This window comes from Melanotaenia boesemani, chromosome 2, assembly GCF_017639745.1.
Source record: "Melanotaenia boesemani isolate fMelBoe1 chromosome 2, fMelBoe1.pri, whole genome shotgun sequence".
Lineage (NCBI taxonomy): Eukaryota > Metazoa > Chordata > Actinopteri > Atheriniformes > Melanotaeniidae > Melanotaenia > Melanotaenia boesemani.
Window position 1 is genome coordinate 26293563 of NC_055683.1, and position 23243 is coordinate 26316805.

General features: G+C 42.1%; 1 protein-coding gene across 3 annotated transcripts in view; it reads right to left on the reverse strand.

Annotated features, from left to right (window-relative positions):
- The window catches only part of rnf213a (ring finger protein 213a), a 38753-nt gene that overhangs the window by 11918 nt on the left and 3592 nt on the right, over positions 1 to 23243 (reverse strand). For all 3 annotated transcript variants that reach the window (XM_041997396.1, XM_041997388.1, XM_041997379.1), the window contains 32 exons: positions 23039 to 23196; positions 22761 to 22928; positions 21472 to 21677; positions 21067 to 21356; positions 20727 to 20983; positions 20108 to 20320; positions 19803 to 19995; positions 19520 to 19575; positions 19044 to 19218; positions 18801 to 18950; positions 18577 to 18675; positions 18377 to 18499; positions 17997 to 18180; positions 17742 to 17909; positions 17497 to 17649; positions 16795 to 17414; positions 16494 to 16653; positions 16185 to 16402; positions 15774 to 15911; positions 15481 to 15645; positions 13723 to 15004; positions 13451 to 13632; positions 13178 to 13333; positions 9481 to 13083; positions 9267 to 9391; positions 9071 to 9187; positions 8869 to 8993; positions 8653 to 8775; positions 8513 to 8559; positions 8194 to 8347; positions 7956 to 8097; positions 70 to 267 (listed from right to left, as the gene is read on the reverse strand). In XM_041997396.1, coding sequence (XP_041853330.1) covers positions 70 to 267; positions 7956 to 8097; positions 8194 to 8347; positions 8513 to 8559; positions 8653 to 8775; positions 8869 to 8993; positions 9071 to 9187; positions 9267 to 9391; positions 9481 to 13083; positions 13178 to 13333; positions 13451 to 13632; positions 13723 to 15004; positions 15481 to 15645; positions 15774 to 15911; positions 16185 to 16402; positions 16494 to 16653; positions 16795 to 17414; positions 17497 to 17649; positions 17742 to 17909; positions 17997 to 18180; positions 18377 to 18499; positions 18577 to 18675; positions 18801 to 18950; positions 19044 to 19218; positions 19520 to 19575; positions 19803 to 19995; positions 20108 to 20320; positions 20727 to 20983; positions 21067 to 21356; positions 21472 to 21677; positions 22761 to 22928; positions 23039 to 23196 — 10148 coding nt within the window. The remainder of the gene's footprint in view (positions 1 to 69; positions 268 to 7955; positions 8098 to 8193; positions 8348 to 8512; positions 8560 to 8652; positions 8776 to 8868; positions 8994 to 9070; positions 9188 to 9266; positions 9392 to 9480; positions 13084 to 13177; positions 13334 to 13450; positions 13633 to 13722; positions 15005 to 15480; positions 15646 to 15773; positions 15912 to 16184; positions 16403 to 16493; positions 16654 to 16794; positions 17415 to 17496; positions 17650 to 17741; positions 17910 to 17996; positions 18181 to 18376; positions 18500 to 18576; positions 18676 to 18800; positions 18951 to 19043; positions 19219 to 19519; positions 19576 to 19802; positions 19996 to 20107; positions 20321 to 20726; positions 20984 to 21066; positions 21357 to 21471; positions 21678 to 22760; positions 22929 to 23038; positions 23197 to 23243) is intronic.

Consider the following 23243-nt stretch of genomic DNA (forward strand, 5'->3'; position numbering starts at 1 on the left):
CGTTACTTTAGATGTTATCGGCTGTAGGACTTTGATTTTGATTTAAGAGGGAGTAATGGTAATACTTACTTGCGGTCCATTGCCAGGTGAAGACTTGATATTTCCAGCAGCTTATCATTGCTAAAGATATCCAACCACAACTTCTTCACAGCTTCAGAGCAGTTTGTATCGAGCAGGAGGTCCATGTTTTGGTCACGGTCAATGATTGAGATTAGATGTGCCAACAGGGGTACAACCACAGCCTGAACACGCTTCCACAGGGTATGCCTGTTATAAATGCAAAACAAAAATATATATATATATGTTAGCAGTGATTCTGAAAATGTTAAAGTATTTATTAGATGAAATGAACTTATGTTTACATGCACAGAAATATTCCAAGTACTGAATTTATTCCAAGACAACATTCTGATTATAGTGTTTACATAAATTACAGACAGCAAATTAAAGTCATAACTTCATTTACATGTTACACAGCACACTGAGATTATTAATTCACGTCTATGTCGTACTATACTGCAATGTTTTCGCTCGTTCAAACTCATCACTATGCATATCCTTGAAAGACAAAGCAGATGCCTACAAGCCCCAAGAATGTGTCTTCAAATCAATAAGTACAATTAAGATGTTTACATACATAAGGTGATGAGAACATTGTGTTTATAAAGTATTTTATTCAAAGTAATTGGTTATTATCAGAATATTGCTGTACATGCAAACATAATGAGTGCTTGCATAGTACGTAACTGGACCTCTTTTCCTCTCTAATTCAAAAGGCTACATATTGTTAGCTTTTGCTAACAGGATATATTTTGGATGCTGTGTGTAGATGAAAGACACTCCGGACCAGGAATATAACGTTTAGCTTCCTTTTACTGGAGATGACAACACTTTACAATCTGCGGGACAATCACAGACTGTTGAACGCTCTAGCACCAGTGCAGACGAACGTTTTACGTCCACACCAGGGCCAGCGAGCGATCACACACAAACAATTCCCCCCGGAACACTAAATAACTCCTACAAAGTTCCGCTTACAGGTAAAGCTGTACTACTAAAACACAAACGGTCTTTCTGTACTATGAAATATAACTGACAACCCAAATACTAAGCAATATAAGAACATAAACATTGTTTGTACTAATTCTACACTACCCCCCCTTTTAAACCACACCGAGTCTCTTCGGCGTCATACCAAATGAAGGGTCAAAGTTTACCCACAATAACCTAACAGGAACTACCTGAACTTAACTGCCTACAACTTGACATTACTATTTAGTTGTCCTAATTATTTTAAAGAGTCATTCAGTCCAACCATCCTGATATCGAGCTGGGGTTCGTATCTTCCGTCCTCGAAGAGTTTTTCGCACCGTTGATCGTCGCATCTCCTCATCAGATGAAGTATGTGGTTCCATCTGCTGCTGATGCCGAGTGGAGAGTCTCCGTCTACGTGCTGCAACTTGACGTTTGTTTTTTCTGTCCCGTTGCACAAATCCTGGTAACTTTGATCCATTGTCACTGATATCGTCAGCAGACAATGTCTTATGGACAACCATAGTTTCCTCGGGCTCAAAGACTGCATCCTGGTTCTCTGGCAGAGCTAGATGTCTTTGTCGCCTTATCCATGTGGGGATCACATCACTGGTGTAAGGTTTTATCTGATCGTGGTGCATGACTTTCTTTCCACGTTGAGTCAAGAGCTCATACAGTACAGGTCCACAACGGGCCTTCACTATACATGGCCCTTTCCAGGGGGCTTGCAACTTAGGACTAAACCCCTTCTTTTTTGTGTTGTCTCTTATGTACACAAGGTCTCCTACATTGTAGTTGTGCTGTTGAGCTCTTAAGTCGTGAGTCTTCTTCTGCCTGAGTAGAGCAGTACGGAGATGCTGTCGAGCCACCTCATGGACCTTACATAGGTTCTCTTCAAGATTGTGCACATACTCTGGAGGCTCTTTCCCACTGCGTTTCTGTTCTGCCACTCCAAGCCAAATATCCTGTGGCTGATGCACCTCTCTTCCCAGCATTAACATGTTGGGTGAGAAACCAGTACTAGAATTTTGGGCACTACGATACGCTGCTGTTAGTAGGGGCAGATGTTCATCCCAGTTCTTCTGATCTTGGTCGACATAGCAGCGGATCATCTGAAGAAGTGTGCGATTAAATCGCTCCGCCTGTCCATTTGAAGCAGGATGGTATGGTGTAGTGCGGGTCTTGGAGATCTGAAACAGCCGACAGACCTCTTTGAACAGTGCACTTTCGAAGTTACGACCTTGGTCTGTGTGAAGCTCCAAGGGGGCTCCAAAACGTGAGATGAAGTCGCTGACCAGTGTTTTGGCCGTTGTTTCTGCACTTTGGTCTTGGACTGGAAATGCCTCCACCCACCTAGTAAACTGGTCCATGATGACCAAGATGTACTTGTTTCCAGTAGATGAGGTGGGAAAAGGGCCCAATACATCCAAGTGCAACCGGTCCATTGGTGCTCCAGCCTGGTAAGTTTGAAGTTTGGCCCTTTGCATGGGACTGCTTGATTTCCGGGCTTTGCATGGGGGACATTTTAAAATGTACCTATGAAGATCACTTCCCATGCTGTACCAGTGATAAGCTTGTCGTAGACGTTGAAGGGTCTTTGCTTCTCCAAAATGCCCAGAGTGTGGGGGGTCATGACAAGCTTGCATGACCTCTTCCTGCAGCGAAGCAGGAACCATCAACAACAAGGAAGGACCGCAGCCGTCAACACTCTCCCAGCGGTAATATAGAACCCCTTCATGAAGCTCTATTTGTGGCCAGCAGAGCCAGTACTTCCTCACTGCTGGACATTCGATTGCAACTTGCTCTTTGCTTGGAAGATTTCCCGATTCTTTCCAGCCATGTAAAATAGAGAGTACTGGGTCCTCCTTTTGGGCTGTCACCAACTGTTGGTGACTCAGGGGTTACAACCAGTTTATTTTGCAACTGGGAGGATCAACTTCCATTTGCTGCTGTCCCTCCCCATTGTTTTCAACCTCCTGCACAGAGATCTGTCTGATGACCAGTGGCACAACATCATCCACATCTTCTTCGAATCGGGCCCATCGCTCATGCAGTTTTTGACAATGTGAGCACCCTTTGCATGGGAGATCTGTTACTTGCTTGCCTGCTTGGTAGCAGTCACAGCGTCCTAGGCCTTCAACATCTCTCCTTGACAGTGCATCTGCATTTAAATGCCTTTGGCCTGAGCGATGCTCAATATCAAAGTCATATTGGCTCAATTCTTCAAGCCAAAGAGGTAACTGGCCCTCTGGATGTTTGAAACAGAAGAGCCAAGCAAGACTGCAGTGGTCTGTTCGGAGGAGGAACTTTTTTCCAAGGAGAAAGTGACGAAACTGTCTTGTGTATCTGACAATGGCCAGCAGTTCTCGTCTCGTTACACAGTATCTCTGCTGTGCAGGAGTGAGGTGATTACTAGCAAAAGAGATAAATCTTTCCTCCCCCCATTGGACTTGTGACAGTACTGCGCCATTGCTGTGACTGGAAGCATCAGTGTCCAGGATGTATTTGCCTGCAGCTGCTGGGTAAGCAAGAATAGGGGCAGTAACCAGTCTCTCTTTGAGTTTCACAAAAGCTGCCTGTTGTGGTTCGCCCCAAAAGAATTCTGCTGTCTTCTTAAGGAGGCCGTTAAGAGGAGCAGCAAGCTCAGCAAAGGCTGGTACAAAGCGGCGATAGTAATTGCATAGTCCCAGGAAAGCCTGCAGCTGTTGTTTATTTGTGGGGGGCTGCCACTCCTGTACATCTCTTATCAGTTCTGGATTAGGGCTTATCCCCTCTCCACTGACCACATGTCCCAGAAAAAGGACCTTGTCTTTCAACAGCTGACATTTTTTTGGCTTCAGCTTCAGCCCATAACTGTGGAAACGTTCAAAAACCTCAGCCAGGTGCTGCAGATTCTGCTCGACCCCTCTTCCCAGGATGATAATGTCATCCAAGTAGATGAGAAGTGTCTTCCACTGAAAACCTCGAAGGACCAGTTCCATGGCTCTCTGGAATGTACCAGGTGCGTTGCAGAGGCCAAATGGCATCCTGGTGTATTCATAGAGGCCATAGCGGGTGATGAATGCTGTTTTGCTGCGATCTTTAGGGTCCACAGCAATCTGCCAGTATCCACACTGGAGATCCAAAGTGGAGAAGACAGTGGACTCCCCCAAGACGTCAAGACACTCATCTATTTTGGGCAGCGGATATGCATCCTTTAGTGTAATAGCATTCAGACGCCGATAGTCCACGCACCATCGCACACCACCATCTTTTTTACGAACGAGAACGACCGGTGACGCCCACTCAGAGGATGACGGCACAACAACTCCTGATTCCAGCATTTCTTTAAGGTGCTTTTCATCCTCATCTTGAAACCCAAGAGGTGTCCGTCGGACCGGCTGACGTACTGGCCTAGCATCTCCAGTGTCAATCTTGTGACTAATAGCAGAGAGGTGGCCCAGGTCTGTATCATTGGCTGCAAAAAGAGACTGGTACTTTATAAGCAACTCGATCAGTCCTGCTTGCTGATCTTCATTAAGAGCCTCGCTAGCTGATGTGTACAGGGCTTGCAGGTGGTTTGGTAAATCTACTGCATTTCTTGTCACGCGCCCAATTTTTGTAGCAGCTGTTTTATTGCTTTCCTCATCTGTCATGCTTTTTTGCTCGTTGTTTTCAGAGGAATACATGACAAAGGGATCATCTGGGAAAGTCTCAACCAAAATGCCAACACATACCCCACAGGGCAGGGACGCTTTGGTGCTTGAAAGATTACAGAGCCTCACTGGCACTCTGGAGTTCATGTAGGTGGCAACACTTCCTGATGAGACCTCCTCAGTTATGTTTAATGGCTCCAGGACAGCTGGGAGACCGGGTTTTGGTTTATCAACTCTACCCCACACAAGACACTCACTTTCAGGGGGCAGGGTAATGTTGCTTTCCAAAAGCACACGTGCCACAGAGTAATCCTCACCACCTCCTTTAACGACACGAGCGGGCACTGGCTCTTTGCCTACAAACACCTGGCGACCAGCAAAAACTGTCATCTCAGCTGCTTGCATTGCATCGAGGCCAAGGAGGAGAGAGTCATGTATTTGACCAACAAAGACTTTCCATTTGAACTTGCGGCTCCCAATTTCCAGTGTCACTTCCAGTTCACCCAAAGCAGACATTGTACTCCCAACTCCGGCATTACGGAGAGACGTCTCATTAAGAGGTTTCCGTGCCTCCATTGGAAGCATGTTGTAAACCTCTTCAGATATCACTGTGGCTTCTGCGCCAGTGTCAACAACTGCCTGAACAGGTAGGCCATTCACTGTCATTTCAATTTGTAAACTAGGACCTCTTTTGGAAGTGCGTCCAAGCTGAGGGCTTAAAGGATTTTCCTCCTTGTTTGCTGGCTTCTTGACAGCTTCAGATGTAGTTCGGGGAATGGCCCTCTGGCGAGTTGGACTAGGCGACCTTGAACACTCTCTGACGATGTGACCTGCTTCTCCACAGCGGAAACAGGTGATTTTGGCTAGCTGACTTGGGCTAGGTGGTCGCACTTTGGGATTTTGAGCAGGTAGGTGGTGTGACAATCTCCTATCAGGCTCTTGTTCCTGCGTTCTGCCAGCATATGCAGATGCCACACCTCCACAGTCCCTCACCACAGGCTGGAGACGTTCCAGCTTCAGATGTAACTGCTCCACTCTGTCGATGAGCACTTTAAACTGCTCCTCTGTTACATACTTTGGGCCTTGTAAGCGTCTGGAAACAGGACAAAAGTCCTCAGTTAAGCTTTCTTCTTCATCTGCCCAGGAAATACGTCTTGCCCTTCCTGCTCTTGTTTCAGTCTCTCGGCCCAAAGTTGCTTTGAAATTGTGCTCATGAGCTTCTGCTAGCTTTTGTGCCTCCGCCAGGGATTGTGGGTCTCGATTCATAACCTCATAGGCTACTTTTTGGTTCTTTAGTCCTTTTAAGAAGGCATCAGTGGCAAGCTGATCCTGTAGCGCCAAATCTGTTCCAGGATATGCCAGACTCACTAGTCGTCGCACTTCCTCTGCAAATTCTGCTGGTGACTCTTTCCCCTGGCGCACCTCTCCCAGTTTCCTGCGAACAGTTGTGGGTGGTTCTTTTACTCCAAACCGTTGAGTGAGCTGCTCCTTAAGGAGAGTGTAGTCTTCACGAATGTGTTCGGGTAGGGAGCAAACATAACGGATGGCAACTCCCCGTAGGCACTCATGAAGTTTATCCACCCCCTGCAACCCCGTCCAACCACACTTCCGTGCCTGACGCTCAAAGGGCAGTAGAAATGAGTCCCAGTCCTCTTTGCCATCATAAGTTGCAAGCTTGATTTTGGAGACTTCGCAGGGAGGTTGCTGCACTCTGTCAGGATGGTTTCCAATGTAGTTATGAGTGTCATAAGTGTCATGTGAAACTGTGCGGGCTGGGACAGAGCGCTGGGGCACTTGTTCATCTCTGCGACGTACAGCTGGGTTGTGTGTAGCTGAAGCATAAGGACCTGAATTACGTGACCTCTGTCGAATTACTTCTAATTTTGCTGCAAATGGTGGATCTGACCTGTTGCTCGGTTGTTCTGTCAGTTCTTGAGGAGTTGGGTGGGGGAGAACAGCAGCATCTGGGGCTTGGCTGCTTGGGTGAGCGGATGTGGCTTTATTTGCTCCTACTTGCTCTGTTGTTACATGTTGGAGAACTGGTGTCAGCAGCTGTTTAAACTGCTGGGTCTGATGGTCCAATAACATCTGCAGCCAAGGTGGAGGCCCTGGATCTAAGGATGCGGCTGTAGCTCCCAGTAATTCCTCATTCTCATCCATTTTTCCTTTTTTTTTTTTTTTTTTACTTTATTTACTGTCCAGCCGCTGTGGCAAAATGTACTGTCTTGAAATGGTCTTTGATTAAGTTTATTTGTTAGTCCTTTTTTCTTTCTTTTACAGTGCAGTCAAATCTTCTCATGCTCCTCACTTTTTGCAGTGTAGATTTGCTTGGCAGCTTGCCAACTTTTAGAGCACTTGCACAGCGTGTAGCTGTTCATCCGTCCTGTAGCTTGCACTTGTTGCTAGCCGCTGAGGGTAGCCCACAGGACTAAGGCTGCACCTTTTTGATTATTTATTTTTTTCTTCTTAACTGCAGTTTGATTGCGATTCACTACCTTGGATTTGCTCCAGTGATTAGTCCGACGTGAAGAGGCTGTTCTTTTCCGTCTTGAATCCTGACTGTGAAGCCACTTCTGACACCAATTGTTAGCTTTTGCTAACAGGATATATTTTGGATGCTGTGTGTAGATGAAAGACACTCCGGACCAGGAATATAACGTTTAGCTTCCTTTTACTGGAGATGACAACACTTTACAATCTGCGGGACAATCACAGACTGTTGAACGCTCTAGCACCAGTGCAGACGAACGTTTTACGTCCACACCAGGGCCAGCGAGCGATCACACACAAACAATTCCCCCCGGAACACTAAACAACTCCTACAAAGTTCCGCTTACAGGTAAAGCTGTACTACTAAAACACAAACGGTCTTTCTGTACTATGAAATATAACTGACAACCCAAATACTAAGCAATATAAGAACATAAACATTGTTTGTACTAATTCTACAATATGCTTCTGTAGATGCAACTCTGGGGCATTTCAGGTTTATAAGCTGTTAGAACACTGACACATACGAGTCAATAAGAGAGTCCGATGATGAATCAGTTTAGGTTAAAATTAAGCTGTCCAGCTAAAGGTAACTCACAGGTGTCAAATACTTAATTTACACACAAGAAAGGTGAGCAGGCCAGTGACACTTGCTGAAACAACCAGAGTGTGAATGTCCAAACAACAGTTTATGAGCCTGAAACTCAGCAAGTTAGCACTTTAGATAAACATGACCTGGATCAATAAGAATCTACAGCAAACACATTTAAATTTACCCACTGAGACTGACACACCCACCTGAAGGTGCCTCCTTCTTGTAAGGCATCAATGTTTGAGGCCTCCTTGAGGACCCAGTTGCTTTTTATGGATGAGAATGTGTTACCATCATGAGTCACCAACAATGAGTGAAGATGCCTCTTCACAGTTTGCAGAAATTCACCTGATGGCAGACACAGTGATGAGCTCTACAACTTAAGTAACAAACCAAAACTACAAGTTAAAAAAAAAATGAATAAAAGTAAATGTCTGTTTGTACCTTTCATCTCATTGTCCTCAGTTAAGAGTGTCAGAAGGATTTCAACTCTGCGAGTACTGCGGAAGCCACTTTCCACTTGGTCCCGCAGCATGCTGACTGCACTCTGCACACAGCTCCGCAGCAGTGCGGTGGTGTCCACAACGTTATCTGAGCCCTGCAGGAAAAGAAGCACAAGTTCAAATTTAACTTTAGTAATTCAGTACTATATTATAAATTGTTATTAGATAACACCAGGCAGAGTTGAAAAAAGCAGAAATTGCTTATTTTTAATATATTATGCTACATCAGAGAGTATGTGAAATATGTTGTTTATACTCACACTTTCCTCCTGCTCAGTCTCACTGTACATTTCATCCACTTCCATGGCTGCAAAAACAAAGATTTTATCATTTAATCAAGCCAAACCATTTAATTTTGAATAAACCCTATTTTTTATATTTTTTTAAATCAATAATTTACCTTCAGGCTGAGCCATCTTTGTTTCAAACATCTGGCTGATCGTCATGTTTTGCAAGGTTTTGATGTCTGAAACGATGTCTTTTGACCGTCTGAGGTCATCGATATGAACGGATCTCCAGGGACCTGTAAATAATAAATTGGTTTAAAATGATACTTTAGTTTTTCAAAATATATGATAAAATAGATATTAACATTATTAAATCATATTTATTATACCTCCATGAAAGCCAATGTAAGAAGTCCCTCCTTCCATTCTTGGCAGTCTTGTGATAAAGTAGACGAACACCTTGTTTTCGGTGTTGTCCTGAGTTATCTTGTTGATTTCGTTGATTGATGAATACCTAAAAAGTGACAGCAACATGAATGTCACAGAATCACACACAGACAAAACCCCACAGAAAAGAAGATTTGGACCTACTTTGCAGACGCAATTAGATTGGCACTCTGAGTGGCTTCATCAAAATCACATTGAATGATGAGGATCTTGTTGCACGGTCCAGTGTTTCTGCTTTCATTTGCAGCAGTAAGGAAGCTCCTGTGACAAAACAGGGGCTTCATCATTAATGAAGTATGAAGTAGAAATTATATATCGCCCAATATCTCAAAACACAAACCTGATCTTCTTCAGGAAAGAGTGCTCTGTGTCAAACTGTTGGAGCGAGAGAAGCTCAACACAATCCAGCATTTTTTCCAGAGGTTGCAAATCAAACGCAGTCAAAAGTCTGGAGAATGTTGTTACCTGTGGGTTATATTCAAAATAAGATCTCATGAGCATAAGCATGAACAACTGCAGGATACATCTGAAAACTGCATTTAAGTTTCAGTTACCTCTGTGAAGAAGGAGCGGCAGTTGGCTTCCTGCCTTGTATGAGCAAAGATGTAGTCAGCTAAACAGCTGTTATTCTGCTCCTCAAAGTAGACCCTGGCCAGATTTTCACTTTCCACCTTTGCCAGACCTGTGCAGTCCAACCGCACCACCGAGTCTGGTGTAGCACATTTGAGGAGTGTGAGTTTAGCCTTATCAAGCAGTGCTTTTTCAAGATCTGAGCTTTCCAAATCATCCTTATGCTCCTCTATTACTTGAAGAACCACAGAAGCACAGGTGTCCGAGTGGTACCCAATGAAGACATCTGGGGGCTGGTACTTGTATGTCTGAGCTACTGTTGCATGCTGATTGTTAAGTACTGCAAAAAGCTTCACCCATTTCTCCAGTTTCTCCACCAACCTCTTCTGGTCAGTTTTCAGGACAGTGTGGATGTCCAAGTAGTGTTTCTCGAGCCTGTTGATCAGAGGTATTGGGAATTGCTTGTAGACCACTTCTCTCTCCTCAATGACAATGAGCCGGAAGTCTTTGTGCACCCTGCATTTCACACGATGGGTTCCAAGTCCAAGGTCCACATATTTCTGCCCTCCCAAGCAGACGTAGTATTGGTTGAGGGCATCATAGAGACTTTCATAGAGGTTCTGCAAGTTTAGGAGCACAACTGTCTGACCTGTCTCCATGCATATCTTTACTCTGTTGATGTTGCGACAGATTTGGGTGTACTCTTGGTCTTTTGGGAAGCTGGATCCAAAGATTATTTCTGGTTGACCACTTTCTGTAAAGAAAGTTTGCTGCAGGATCTGTAGGGCAGCATAATTTTTTGTCAACACCAAGAGGTAGCGACATTCCTCTTCCTGTCCAACTGCTTGAATGTTTTCTTTCACAAACTCAATTGTGCTGATGCTCTCCAGATTTGGTGCAATCTGAAGTCTTGTGGTGAAGACGGTGACCGCATCTACATCATCCCTGCCACTGAAATTTCTCAGGACCGCTTTCACTGTCTCCTCTGCAGTGGGTTTCCGCTGAGAGGCTTTAGCCCCTGCAAAGATCATCTTAATCAGGCTGTAATAGTCACGTAGGCCAAAGAAGCCTTTCCCTTGTTTGCGACAGACATTCAAGTAGGCTCTTGCAAAGGGTTGGAAGAAATCCCTGACTCTCTCCAAAACCATTACATCAGATGAGCATATGCCTTTGGCACTCTCAATGAGTTCTTTCTCATCAGGGTCACCACGGGACACAAAAATGCCTCTGTTCATCTTTGCAGGGTCTAGTGCCCAATTTGAGATGCCAATGAATCCAACCTTTTTGTGTGGTAGTGGCTCATCGTCAATACAGCCCTCCTCCAGCAATGGATGAAGAGTTTTCAGTGGCATCTTTGGAGAGTCCTCGGCCAGCCCAATCTCATCAAGAACCACAACCGAAATGTATTCATTGAGGTTTTTTCCTTCCTGAAAGCGTCCACACTGCTTGAATGTATTGATGATGCCTTCTGGTGTTGAGTGAGGGCTACATTGAAAAGACACCAGATGGATCTGTTTGAGCATTTTGTAGAGATCGGAATGAGCAGCTTGGCCCTGCATAGCATCTGCTACCAGAGTTTTAGACAGAGATTTTGAACTTCCAGGTTTTCCCACCAAGAAGAGAGGGATTCTTAGCTCAATGCAGAGAACCATCATGAACACGTTCTCTTTGAGGGCACTGTTTCTTGCTATAGTATCCCCCATTGGCACACCGCTTAAAAGTAAATCTTGCATTAGTGAGATTTCCTGCATGACCTTTCCTGGGCTGTATGGATATGGTAACTTCTTGCTAATTTTCTGTCTGTATTTGTCTTTATTTTCAAGGCAGGCATGGTAGCACACTCCAATGGCCAAGACTAGAGACCAGAGGACAGGGTTCCTATTCTCAGTGTGTCTCTGAAGCTCTTCATCCTCCTCATCATTTTCATTACGCTCAAATTTCTCAATCTCTCTGAAGAACATTTCATGGTGGTCATGGAACCAAACAAAAGCCTGCATGCAGCGCTCCACATCTCTCAGGCTCACAAAGCTACATTCATCATTTCTTGCCCGCATGTACTTCTGTGAAGCTGAGAGAACACTTGTAATGTACGTGGCGTAACTTGCATCGATTTTTTTGCTTGTGATCACTCTTAACACAATCTGTTGGATGTATATTTCCTCTGTGTGATCATTTAACTGTCCGAAGTCCCACACCAGAGGGATCATACTTGGTGGCAGTGCTTGAACTCTGTACACGAGCTGGCGGAGAGGGATAGAGCCAAGCTTCTCATCAGTTTCTTCAGCTCGAACTCTGTATCCAAGGCCTGCTGACTCTAACCTTTCAATCATCTCATCTGTGTGCTTACGGTAAGGATTGCATGCAGCTATAATCTGCAACCCAGAGTTGGATGTTAAGCATTCCCCCTTCACCGTCTTGTCACAGAGGATCTCCTTGATACTGCTGATGGCTTCTGTAGTGTTGGCCTCATCAAAAAAGAGAACCGAGTCAAATCCATAGTCTTTTTTGTTGATAAAAGCGATGTTCTCTGCCTCTCTGACTTTGGTGTAGATCATCTCTGAAGTTGTCCCCCCATGCACTTTGACCAGTTTCATGTTCTCGGTGGCCACTCCACTTCTCCGCAGCTCACAGAGAAACTTGATGAGCCTCGTCTTTCCGCATCCTGTCTCTCCCATGATGATGACAGGGATGCCACACCTAAACCGCATATGGATTGCCAGCATCTTCAATATGTTGTCGGTTGTAAGTTCGTATGTTTCATCGGGGTCAACAGGCCACTGGATGCCAAGAACACTGCAGATTCGCTCTATTTTTTCCCATCTTGGAAGAGAATCAAAGTTCATGTTGAAAGGGACTCTCTGTAGCCTTAAGCCGTCATACAATGCTTTCGTCATGACATTCTTCTTTATCACCCTTCCAGAAGAGGGATCGAGGGCATCAACATAGTTCTGCTCATTGAGCTGAAGATGAAAACCAATGAAAGTCATGGACACATGGTCATCATTGAAGAAGATGTACGGATGTGGTTCTGTTTCCCATCTTTTTCTAATGAGAAAAGGAGCTAAGTCTTCATCTCGGACTCCTGTCAGATTGACCTGCATCCTGCCGGGACTCTGATCAGAGATGCTGAGTGACGGGGTTGCAAAGTCCTTTGCCATCAGGATCATGAAATCCACCACAAAGGTTTTGAATCCACTCAGCGTGTCTCCAGTGAAAGTGGCATCGCAGAAAACAGATGTCTCACAGTCTTTCAACTGAAGGTTGAGGAACCAAGCAAAATTTCTCAGTTCTGCCCAAGATGGATCCGTAATGCCACAGAACAGGAGAAGCATCTGAAGACACTCCGCGTGGGACCCCTCAACACCCTGATATGTGAACACATCCAGGTTAATGTGGTTATGAAAGCGTGTGAGGTACTGGTATGGCCTCTGAAAGGCTTCACTCCTGAACTCTTTTTCATCCATCAGCGGATCATCATTGCTCACAATAGCAGGATCCTCTTCTCTCTCCAACATCAAAACTTCTTTAGGTGGTCGACAGAAAATATTTGGGAACACGTCTGTAAATGTGGTGTTTATCGTTTGATCCTATGGAGAAAACAGCAACAAAAGTAACAACCTAAGGTGAGCAACAGCTTTACAGTGATTAGTGCTTGTGTCACATGCTTGTAAAAACACTTACCTGTCGAGTAGCACCTCTGGTTGACTTGACTGTGGGCTCTAAAATCTCTATGAGATACAGCTGTTTGTCATTGCACCTCCACACTTTTCCCTCAGAGTCCATCAAATAGCGCAAAATCAATAACTTAAAAAGGAACTCGTGAAGACCTTTCTGCACCTTTAAAAGAGGAAAAACAAAACAAAAATACAAACAATTAAAATGACAAATAAGCTGTTGAAACATCATCTTAAAAAGGCTTTGTTACAATAAACTGAGCATTAACTTGACAGTTACCGATGATGTGACGTCGAAATGGAACATGGTGAGTTCTTTCCGTTTGGGGGTGTCCAACAGAGACTGAAGGATGACAGTCTCATCAACGTTAGGCTCAATCAAACGAATGCACTTCAGCATTGAAGGCTTTTTGGTGGAGAGGCTCAATTTTTCATAGAGCCTCTTGATGTACAGAGATTTTCCTAGAATTATAAAACAACATCAAGCAGGACATTTTATCAAACATTCCCTCTAAGTAAGTTTGATCAATCTGAAATAATTTATACACATACCAACACCAGCCCTTTTGGATGAAACCACACCAACACGGAGTCTGTCTTTAAATGCAGCTGCAGCACTGCATTGTTCTGTTGGAACAGTGTAGTGTGTCTGGAGGTACATCTGGATCCTTGCCAATGGTTCCTGGGGAACCATGTGCAGTCTGTATTGGCTGAAGGCTGATGGAAGGTAAGCATGCTCTCTTTCTGAGCTGCAAATGATAGCAAGTCGGTAATCCTTCCTACTCTGCATTTTCATTCGCTGGAAAAAGTTCTCTACTTTGGAGCTCACATCATAAGTAAGGAGATCCCCATACAAGAGACAATATATCTTCTGCCCCCTATAGCCTGTGCCGAGACAGCGTCTAAGGAATAGCTCCACCTGTTCATATGGAGTTGAGGGATTGCACAATAGGACTTCATCATAGGTGGGAAGAGTTTCACCTTCGCTGCTCATGTAAATGGAAATGCAGGATGTCAAGACATCGTCATGTGGACAAACAATGAGGTTTGGGTTTCCGATGACCAGACCTTTAGGCAGCTGCCTCTTTATAAAATCCTCAGCATCATCAGCAATGTCTTCTTCACTGTCATCTTCTTCATTCTCATCTTTTTTGTTGGCCAGCAAGTCCAAGAGTCTTCCTAGACTTTTTATATCAAGAATGTTTGGGAGAAAAGTCTTCATGTCTTTCATGTAAGCATTCCATATATGATCAAATCCTTGGAGACCCTTTGCTTGTTCCACAAGACTTGTCATAGGATCCAGTTCAGTGATATACTCTGGATCTTCCAGCTCACTTCTTTCCACTACAACAAAGGTCTGAAACTCGATGTCCTCATTTTGTTCTTGAGGCTTTGTGAGGAATTCATACTGGAGTTTGTGCCAAACTTCCCTCAAGTCTAAAGATGTGCAGTTTGTCTTGATGAAGGAGAGCATCATGAGAACTTGGTCCTCTACACTGGTCATATTTTGCTGAGTCAGCTTGCTGCATAGGTAGACAATCTGTTCAGCTGTGTAGTAGTTCAAATAGTAGCAGTGTGATCGTTGTTTGTCTACAAAATCCATCCAGTATTCCAGACATTTCTCCATTTTTCTGCAAAGTTCAGGCAGCTGCTCGTCTAAGCTACCCTCCACGATGACACTAAGAACACTGCCCAAGTTGAAATCCATCACAATGCTTGGCTCGTAGTTACTAAGAGAGCAATTTATTTGCACTTCCCAGTTTCTGAACAGAGGATTTCCAGCAGTATAAAGAGCAATGAAAGCTTCAGCTAGTCTTTGAACACTGGCAAAAACCTGTAAAATAGAAGCAACCTCTCAGTCGGATAGACCCATGCACAGTCATGAGCAAGCAAATTTTCAAGCTTACAACACAGTACTGTTTTTGTCTAAAAATGGTATTATTTACTCTAAACGTATTTATTTTCAAATATATTACAAAGACGACACATTTTACAGCCAGGCTTTACATTTTTGATCACACTCAACACCTAAATACTGATTTTGCCTTTTGTAACCTGCTTTTAAGTACAGCTAATCTACAAATATACCAGTTCTTAATGGGCTTGTTTAAAATTTAATGAGAACATCATAATATGCAGCCCACTTTTTAGCAACTGTTAATATTTTATCCATTTAAGATGGGGTTATATGATATTTCTAATCAATTTAGGAGTTTTCTTTAGGTGTTTTTTGTACTGTATATTTTGTCTTTTCTGTAGTACATGTTTAATGCATTTTTTTTTTTAGAAAAGGAAAACATTTCATTATACCTCTGCAAATTGATCAACTTCATTCTGCCCTTGATCCCCTTTCCCAGACATGAGCATCAGTTTGTTTTGCAGCTCTCTCAGCTCTTCAAGAGAGTAGGAACGCATCTGCTGGCCCTCATCATGCTCCTCTGGGATCTGCAGCTTCAGAGCTGTGTCAAGACTCAGCTGGTTGAAAAACAGAAATGCATTTGTTAAAACCATTTGTAAGACCTTTGTTTTTGAACATGCATGTCATCTGCTGTGTGGAAATATGGAAACAATATGTTTTTGTTGTATTTGTTCTTTTAATTTACCTTCTTTACATCGCGTGCATTGATCAGGTAGATGCCTTTGTTGTTAATAGCTGATGCTAATGAAAGAGATGACAGCTCCACTGACCCATGACTGTCCTTCACAGTCTTCAACCACTCCAAATGACGTGCACTGTCCCGCTAAAAGAGAAAAAAATACTACTTTTTATCATGCTTTGTGTTCAGCATTTCTGTCTAAAGGTTAAAATTAACTCGTGTATTTTTACTGCATGCATAGCTAATCTAAATTATCATTTGCCATTTGTTTTATCAAAATCATAACCAATAAGACTTCTAACATCTTCTCTTTTTCTATAGTGTTCTTAGACAAGGAGAGTTTTTAAAGTAAAGAACCTGAAGATTAAATTGTTATTTTTTTCAGGCAATCCTTTTGTTCATGGGGTATCCGCTCACCAATTTATCTGGAAGTTTGTCATCGTTCTTTAAGGCTCTCCAAAGTTTATTGAGCACTTCTTTAAAGGCAGGAAAACCAGAGTCTGGTTTGAGCTCATAAAGCACAGAAGAGTAGCCAAGAACTGCATCATGGAAACATGCAACCCGATCCACATCCATGTCATTCTCCCCAGCAGAGATGGAAGCCAGGTCAACAAACACCTTCAACTCATTAATATCTGGAAACATTAAAATGGAATTTAAAAAAATATATATATATTTTCAAATAACTTCAAATAAATTGCTGCTGTGGTAAATATCAACACTTACCTTCCAGGGCATCCTTAACCCATTTTACAAAGTGTCCTCTGTGCCCCAACTCCTGTAGGCAGAGTCTGCGGGGCTCTGTAATGTCCACCAGAGCCACCTTTGCCTGCATCAGGTCATTGTCAATGCGACTCAGCGGCTCTTTCTTAAAGTCTGCATCAACCTGAGTAGAGAGAAGAGTTAAAGTTAAAGCCAGCTTTACTCCACTGAGTTGGGGGATAATACAGTGTAGTCTGTTGGTTGAATTAATCTAATCTGCACTTCTATGCATCATCTGTACTTATTCTCGAAAAAGAACACTTACAACTTCCAAAAGCGTTTCCAAAACTCTGAAGTCCCCTTGCAGCCCCAGCGTCTCTTTGACCATCATGATAATCCTAGCTGAGGCTACAGCTAGATGAAGCTCGTGATACTGTTCGACCTGCTCGACCCTGCTTTGAATCCACTGCTTGTCACTTGGTTTGTCAACTTCACACATGATGTCCAGTTCCTGTGCGAGATCATCGTACTTGCCCTTGTATGCTTTGAAAAGCTGATCGACCTCTTCCAGCCTTATACTGCCATTCTTCAAATGAGTGTAGATGTCTTTGTATTCGTCATAACAACCCAAGAAAATGCTTGAGTAGATCACTTCCGGTGTTGCCATTATGTCCACTACTTCATCCTCCTCAGATTGGTCATCTTCCATTTCTTCTTCAGCAAAGTTTATGGCATGTTTCTCCCAACATATTTTGAATATATAACTTTCTCTGAAGGTGTACAGGACTTCTGCCATCTCTCTGACTTCTACACTCAGGTCGAAGTAGGTGACAATACCAGTCATAGGAGAGGCTAGTCTGTCGAATTCATGAACCTCCATGAACTGGTCCAAGGACATCACCTCAATGTTGACTTGATTTTTGAGTTCCAAGTCAGAAACGTCCACTGTCATGAAAAATAATTAAGCATGTGTTAAATTTAATGAAACAAACAAAAGTGGTCAAGGCTCCTGGGATGGTAACCATACCTGTCATGTGTTCTTCAAGTTTGTGGCACATTGTTAGGACGATATCCACAAGCTCCTTTTCATGGTAAACAGCTTTCACTTCAGTTTGTCTGTGCTGCAGCAGCCGCCTCATTTTGCCAGGATCCCTGTACTGCCCATTCTCAGTGAAGCATTCTGTTAATATTAAATTAAACACATAAATAAATCTCAGTATCATGGTTACTATCACGCCAGTATGCTTTAATTTTGAATAAATCCTGTCATACCAATCTCCAGCAGTTTTAATAAGGCACCTCGCCTCTCCAGAATGATATTGAGTAGACTGATCTTGATGTCTCCTTGGGCCAGCTGATTGATCATGACTCTGATCGACGATATTGCTTTGGTAATTCTCTCCTTCGCATCATGAGAGAGCTTCTCAAGCATCTTTTTGTCTGTAAAAACAGAATCAGTAATTACAAGTAAGTCTTTGTTGTTTATTACTATTTTTCTTATTTATTTCTTATTTTTAACAAAGATACCGTATATCTTGAAAATTTCTTTGGCAGCCGCCCAGGACAGAAGGTGCTGGAGGACCACTTCTTCATTGTCCTGATAACTTCCTTTATCATCCTTTGGCCAGGATTTTTGGATAATGGCAGAGATGAGTTTGTCAAACTTCCAGCTCAGTTTTAACCTCTCCAGCAGTTGCCCCTCAGACTTGGTCTGCATAAGGAAAACGAACAGACAAGCGTGAAGCTGTGAATCACACAGGACTTCTTCAACTCATCAAAGTGTTTCTAGCAGATTTTATTAGTCATCACTTATTTTGAATAATATTATCATTGTTTAATACAGCCAGAATGTATTAAACTAATATCAATGTGGGAAACTGTTCAAAGATAATTAGAGGTGTTCATACCTGGCACAGAGACGTAACAGCTTCGAGAGCACACCTCTCAATACCAGCTGCAACATGTGGATGGGAGCCACTGAGTTCCTCTATATTTGTGCAGTAGAACTCAATTTGATTCATAGTAGACTCCTAAAACCACATAAATCAATTACAAATGGTGTACTTCAACTATAAATAATCCTAAACCTTCTCCGCATCCCGCTCACCTCTTTGTATTTGCCTTCAAAATCCAGAGTGAAAGTCTGCCTCCACTCTTTTGTGCAGTCTTCATCTTTGAAGTTGATGGAGATGATGTTGTTCCACATCTGTAAAACATAACATATATATAACAAAATAAAGCTTGATTGCTCAACATAATCATTGATGGCTTTTAAGCATCAGTACCTTAGTGTTTGATTTTAAAAAAGAAAAATGAATAAAATCTACTCACTTCAATTTCCTCTGTTGCCTTAACTTGGGAAAGGTAAGTCCTGCTGAGCATTTCCTTTCTGAAGGAACGAGTCATCCAGTTTCTCATTATGCTCTTTGCCTGAGAGATCAAGTCTTTTGCATACTGTTGCTCTCCATCTCCTTGAGCTTCCTGAATGTAAAAGCATATCATTATCAAGACCGGGAAACAGTTGTCAGTAAGGCTGATGCCTAACTTCTGATGTATGAACTATTGCTTGTATACCTGTTGATTGTTGCATTGAACAAAGTCCGACACTGATGCAACCAGATTCATGCATGCTACTGGAATTTCAGGATAGTTTTGAGTATATGATTCCGGTTTGACCCCTTTGCAGAGCTTGTCTAACAGGCACACTGCTGTTGTCAGGCACTCTCTCCTGTAAGCTTCTGTATAAGAACTATGACAAAGCAAATGGAAGATTAAAATATTAAATATTAAAATGTAAATATTTTAAAATATGTGAATCCTCTATAGTTTTGCATTCTTTAAATTTTTTGTTAATTTTCCCAACATGATAAGTATCAACAATTTTTTAAATTTGTTTTGCTAATGTTCAAACATTATAGATTTGTGCAATCTAAAAAGAATTGATAAGATCCATGAGTAGGTTCTCTTTATCTTTATATGAAAAAACACACGCTTGTCATCTTGATCAGCACACAAACATACATGCTCGTATCTACAGACTTCATCCATACCTGTATTTTTCCTCAATGAGACAACCTTGGACGTGGGCCAGAAAATCCCTTACATCCTATAGAACATAACATGTTCATTATTTTCTTTGATTTGTTGAAGGGTAAATTTATTAATTTCCAATCAGATGACAATATAAAACACCCATCTATGATGCAGTACTAAAGTTTAGCTCCAATGTGCATAAACAGATAATTGATTCTTCACTTTAAATAGTGAATAATAAACATACCTTCCAGGACATTTTCCTGGACAATATGGAAATGTCTGTTTATTTCCACTCACCTGATAGCTGCGAGCAGTAATATCCTGAGGAACCTTGTTTGTGAAAACATGAAGCATGTCCAGAAGCCCAGGATTTACGGACATGCTACACTCAACCAGTTCATCAATTTGCATGAAATACAAGCAGGATCGAACCGAAAGTGTGTCCACCTCCATTAAGTAACTGTGATTTTTCATCACATTTACAAGCGCTCTAAAAACAAAGCAGTAACCAGAAACGCACAGCGATACAGGTCAGTTTAATAAATGCTTAAATATGCTAATAACCATATCTGGTATGTCAGTTAAAGTATAAGAAAGCTTACCTTTTATTTTCACTGCTCATGTAAGTTGAATTGGTGATGTTGAGGCCTTGCAAACCTGCCCAGGACAATGCAGTCTTAAAGTTTCCAGAAGTTTGTATCTCAAACGGTTTGACGGTGCCTTTGAGGAGGTGCAGCAATGGTAGTACCATGATCCACCGAGGCATTCCCGCCACTCTCACAGTTTTTATCAGATGTACCAACATTTCTGGCAAACTACAACAAAAATTAGTTTGAGCATTTGAACAGGAAATATACAGTGAGTCAGTTCATAGTCTGAATAAAGCTAATTCAGAGATTTGCATAGAAACAAGTAACAGGTGTTGACAGTAATTGGTAAAACATGTTAAAAGCCAAGAATTATGTTTTATGGAATGCGGTGTTCAAATGCTTTCCAACATTTTTCTGACCAGGACTTTTTAGAAGAGCTCTAAAAATCCAAATTTCATGATGCAGTGGGGTTAAGTATACAGGGGGCTGGATGGTTAACAACACACTTGTCTGTGATGCGATAAACTCTGAATGGAGATTTGCTTGATTCAGACTAAAACAGTCAATGATGATTGTAAATTATATTCATTAACTGTGTGCTCCCAGGACTAATGAAAGATTAGGTACTTGCCTTTTGAAAACAGATACACTCTGAGAAAAATCTGTCCAGTACTTAAGGAATCCGTCTTTCTCTAGTTTGGGTAAACACAGTGCAGTGCAGAGCCGATGGACTTCACCATGATCAAGTCTGAGCTGATACTGTGTCCACACATAAAGCATGATCACAGCTGCTCTCATGGGATCCTGAACATAGAGACTCTTTCCATCTCCATCAATCAGCTGAGGAATGACACTTGTCAGCATGAAGTCCTTCAGCATGTTCTTCACCTATAAAATTACACCACAGGTACAGATTGGTGAGAAGAGAATACATCAACAGGGGGAGGACAAACAACAAACTCTAAACTTACATCTTCTTCCCCAAAATGTAAGGAATCCCATTTCTTTCCACTCTCTTCATACACAAAAGGGTTCCCATAAACCTCAAAGAACTGAGCTAACTGGATCTGAAAACTCTTCAAGTTGGTATCACTCCAGCTCCTGAGAAGATCAAAGATGGTCTCCAGCATCAAATTCCCTGCAATCACTCTGCCTTTAACCAGATTTTTACGTTGTTCAGGCCAAAGAGTTTCCTTCAAACGTTTCAACACATTCTTTGATGGCTCAGCACAGATGATGTCATCATATTGATGCCAGTCCCCTTTAAGATAATGAAAACAACACAAATATAACTGCAACACACAGCACGATATAGTAACAAAATTCACACTAAGGTAATTAAAATAATAGTTTTACTAGCATCAAGTTAGATTTACCATCATCAGTGATGAGTTTCGACTTCACAAACAAACATCTGTTGGTAGGGTATTTTGAAGAATCCAGTTTGTATATGTACTCATACTCATGGTCATCCTTTTTAGACTTGTAGACAACATATTTGTAGGGTATTGACACAGACTGAACTTCATTCTTGCTTGTCGTCAGACTGCCTTCGACAAGAAAGCCATGCTCTCCAAGATCCCTGCGTGAATAAGAAGAATAACTGTAATGTGCGCAGAGTAAAATCAGTGAGACAAATTACAACATCACCCTCATTTGTCCACAAGGGGAGGTAGTTTATCCCCAAATAATATGAAACTAATAAATAAATAAAGAAGAATCAACCCTGGGAAAAGGATTGGTGGAATACCAGCCAAACAAATAACATATCTGATTATTAGCCATAAAAATAAACAAATTACAGATGAATTAATCAAGATTTTTGAGTGTAAATATCTGATGTACCAGCTGTGTCAATTTTCTGTTCTAGGGTGTGAAGGAAACCAAAGAAAACACATTTGAGGATATGTGTGTGCTCAAAGAGTCCCCCAGTCACCATTTAGAAGTTTTAACTCAAACTCACAACAAATGGCACAGAGCCCTGTTCCTAAGTCAAGTTAGTATTAAATCACATGTACAGAGGGCCTAAATTATTAAAAGACCTGTAGCTAGCTCCCAAACATGCTTAAACAACCCAGTTATTACTATGACAAACCCGTGCACAAGTGAATTTGTGCTATTTCAAAAGCTCTAAAATAGTCATGTTAAGACCATTAGGCTAATGCTAACTACGTCCTAAAGCTAACGTCGAGGCAGTATAGGGTTGTGACCCAACATTTGAAGTTATAGGCAAAAAACCTCTTTGCATTTCAAATGTGGGCCACTGGTTCTAGAAAATCTTCCTAAAACCAACCCACAATATACTACATTTCCACCTTGCAGAGTGGGACTCTACAATTTACACACATCAGCTGAAAATAACTTCATAATTACAAGGCTGTACACATAGTCTTAAAGGACTGTACTAATTCAGACAGGTCTCACGGTAGATTGCATAAAACAAAGGGTGTACGGCTATTTAAATAAAGTACCAAAAAACAGCAAATAGAAAACACTACAAAGAAACATCACAATGAACCAAAAAATGCAGTGCGTTGTGTTCAGGTGGCACAAGCAAGTTGGTTGCGTGTCACCAGTAAAGGTTAAACAAAAACTATATGTGGCATTTTTTTTTGGAAGCACCCAGAATGTTCATCTAACATGTAGACTACTACAGATTATGTACCTGGTCACAAACAGCTCAGCTGCATTTTCTTCCCATTTTCCGATGCCGGACCCAGCTCTAATGAAGATCATATCTACACTTGGATCAAATTTGAAATCCTTTGACAGAACTGCATGGAAATAAATTGTAAGTCTTTCACGTGCAGCAATGTTCTTGTTCTGGGTCGGCCTGCAAAGCAAAAACAAATATATTCAAAGTGCTGCATTTAATATAATACACAAATAAAATAAGCTCATTTAAAGACAACACACTGTGTACAGTCATCTGTAATTTCTCACCTTTTAGGTGGCGATTCCTTTGGGATGCTGGATTTTGCAGCATCTTTACTGTCCTCTTTGTCACTATCTGAAGTTTTGTCCTGTGCGTCCCCAGACTCCCCCACCACCATGTCTTCTTCTGTAGCCTCTGGGTCCACACTGGAGCCGGCGTCGTCAGCCTGTAGTATTAAAACACCTTCTCATGAGAACGGGTACATGAGAAGAA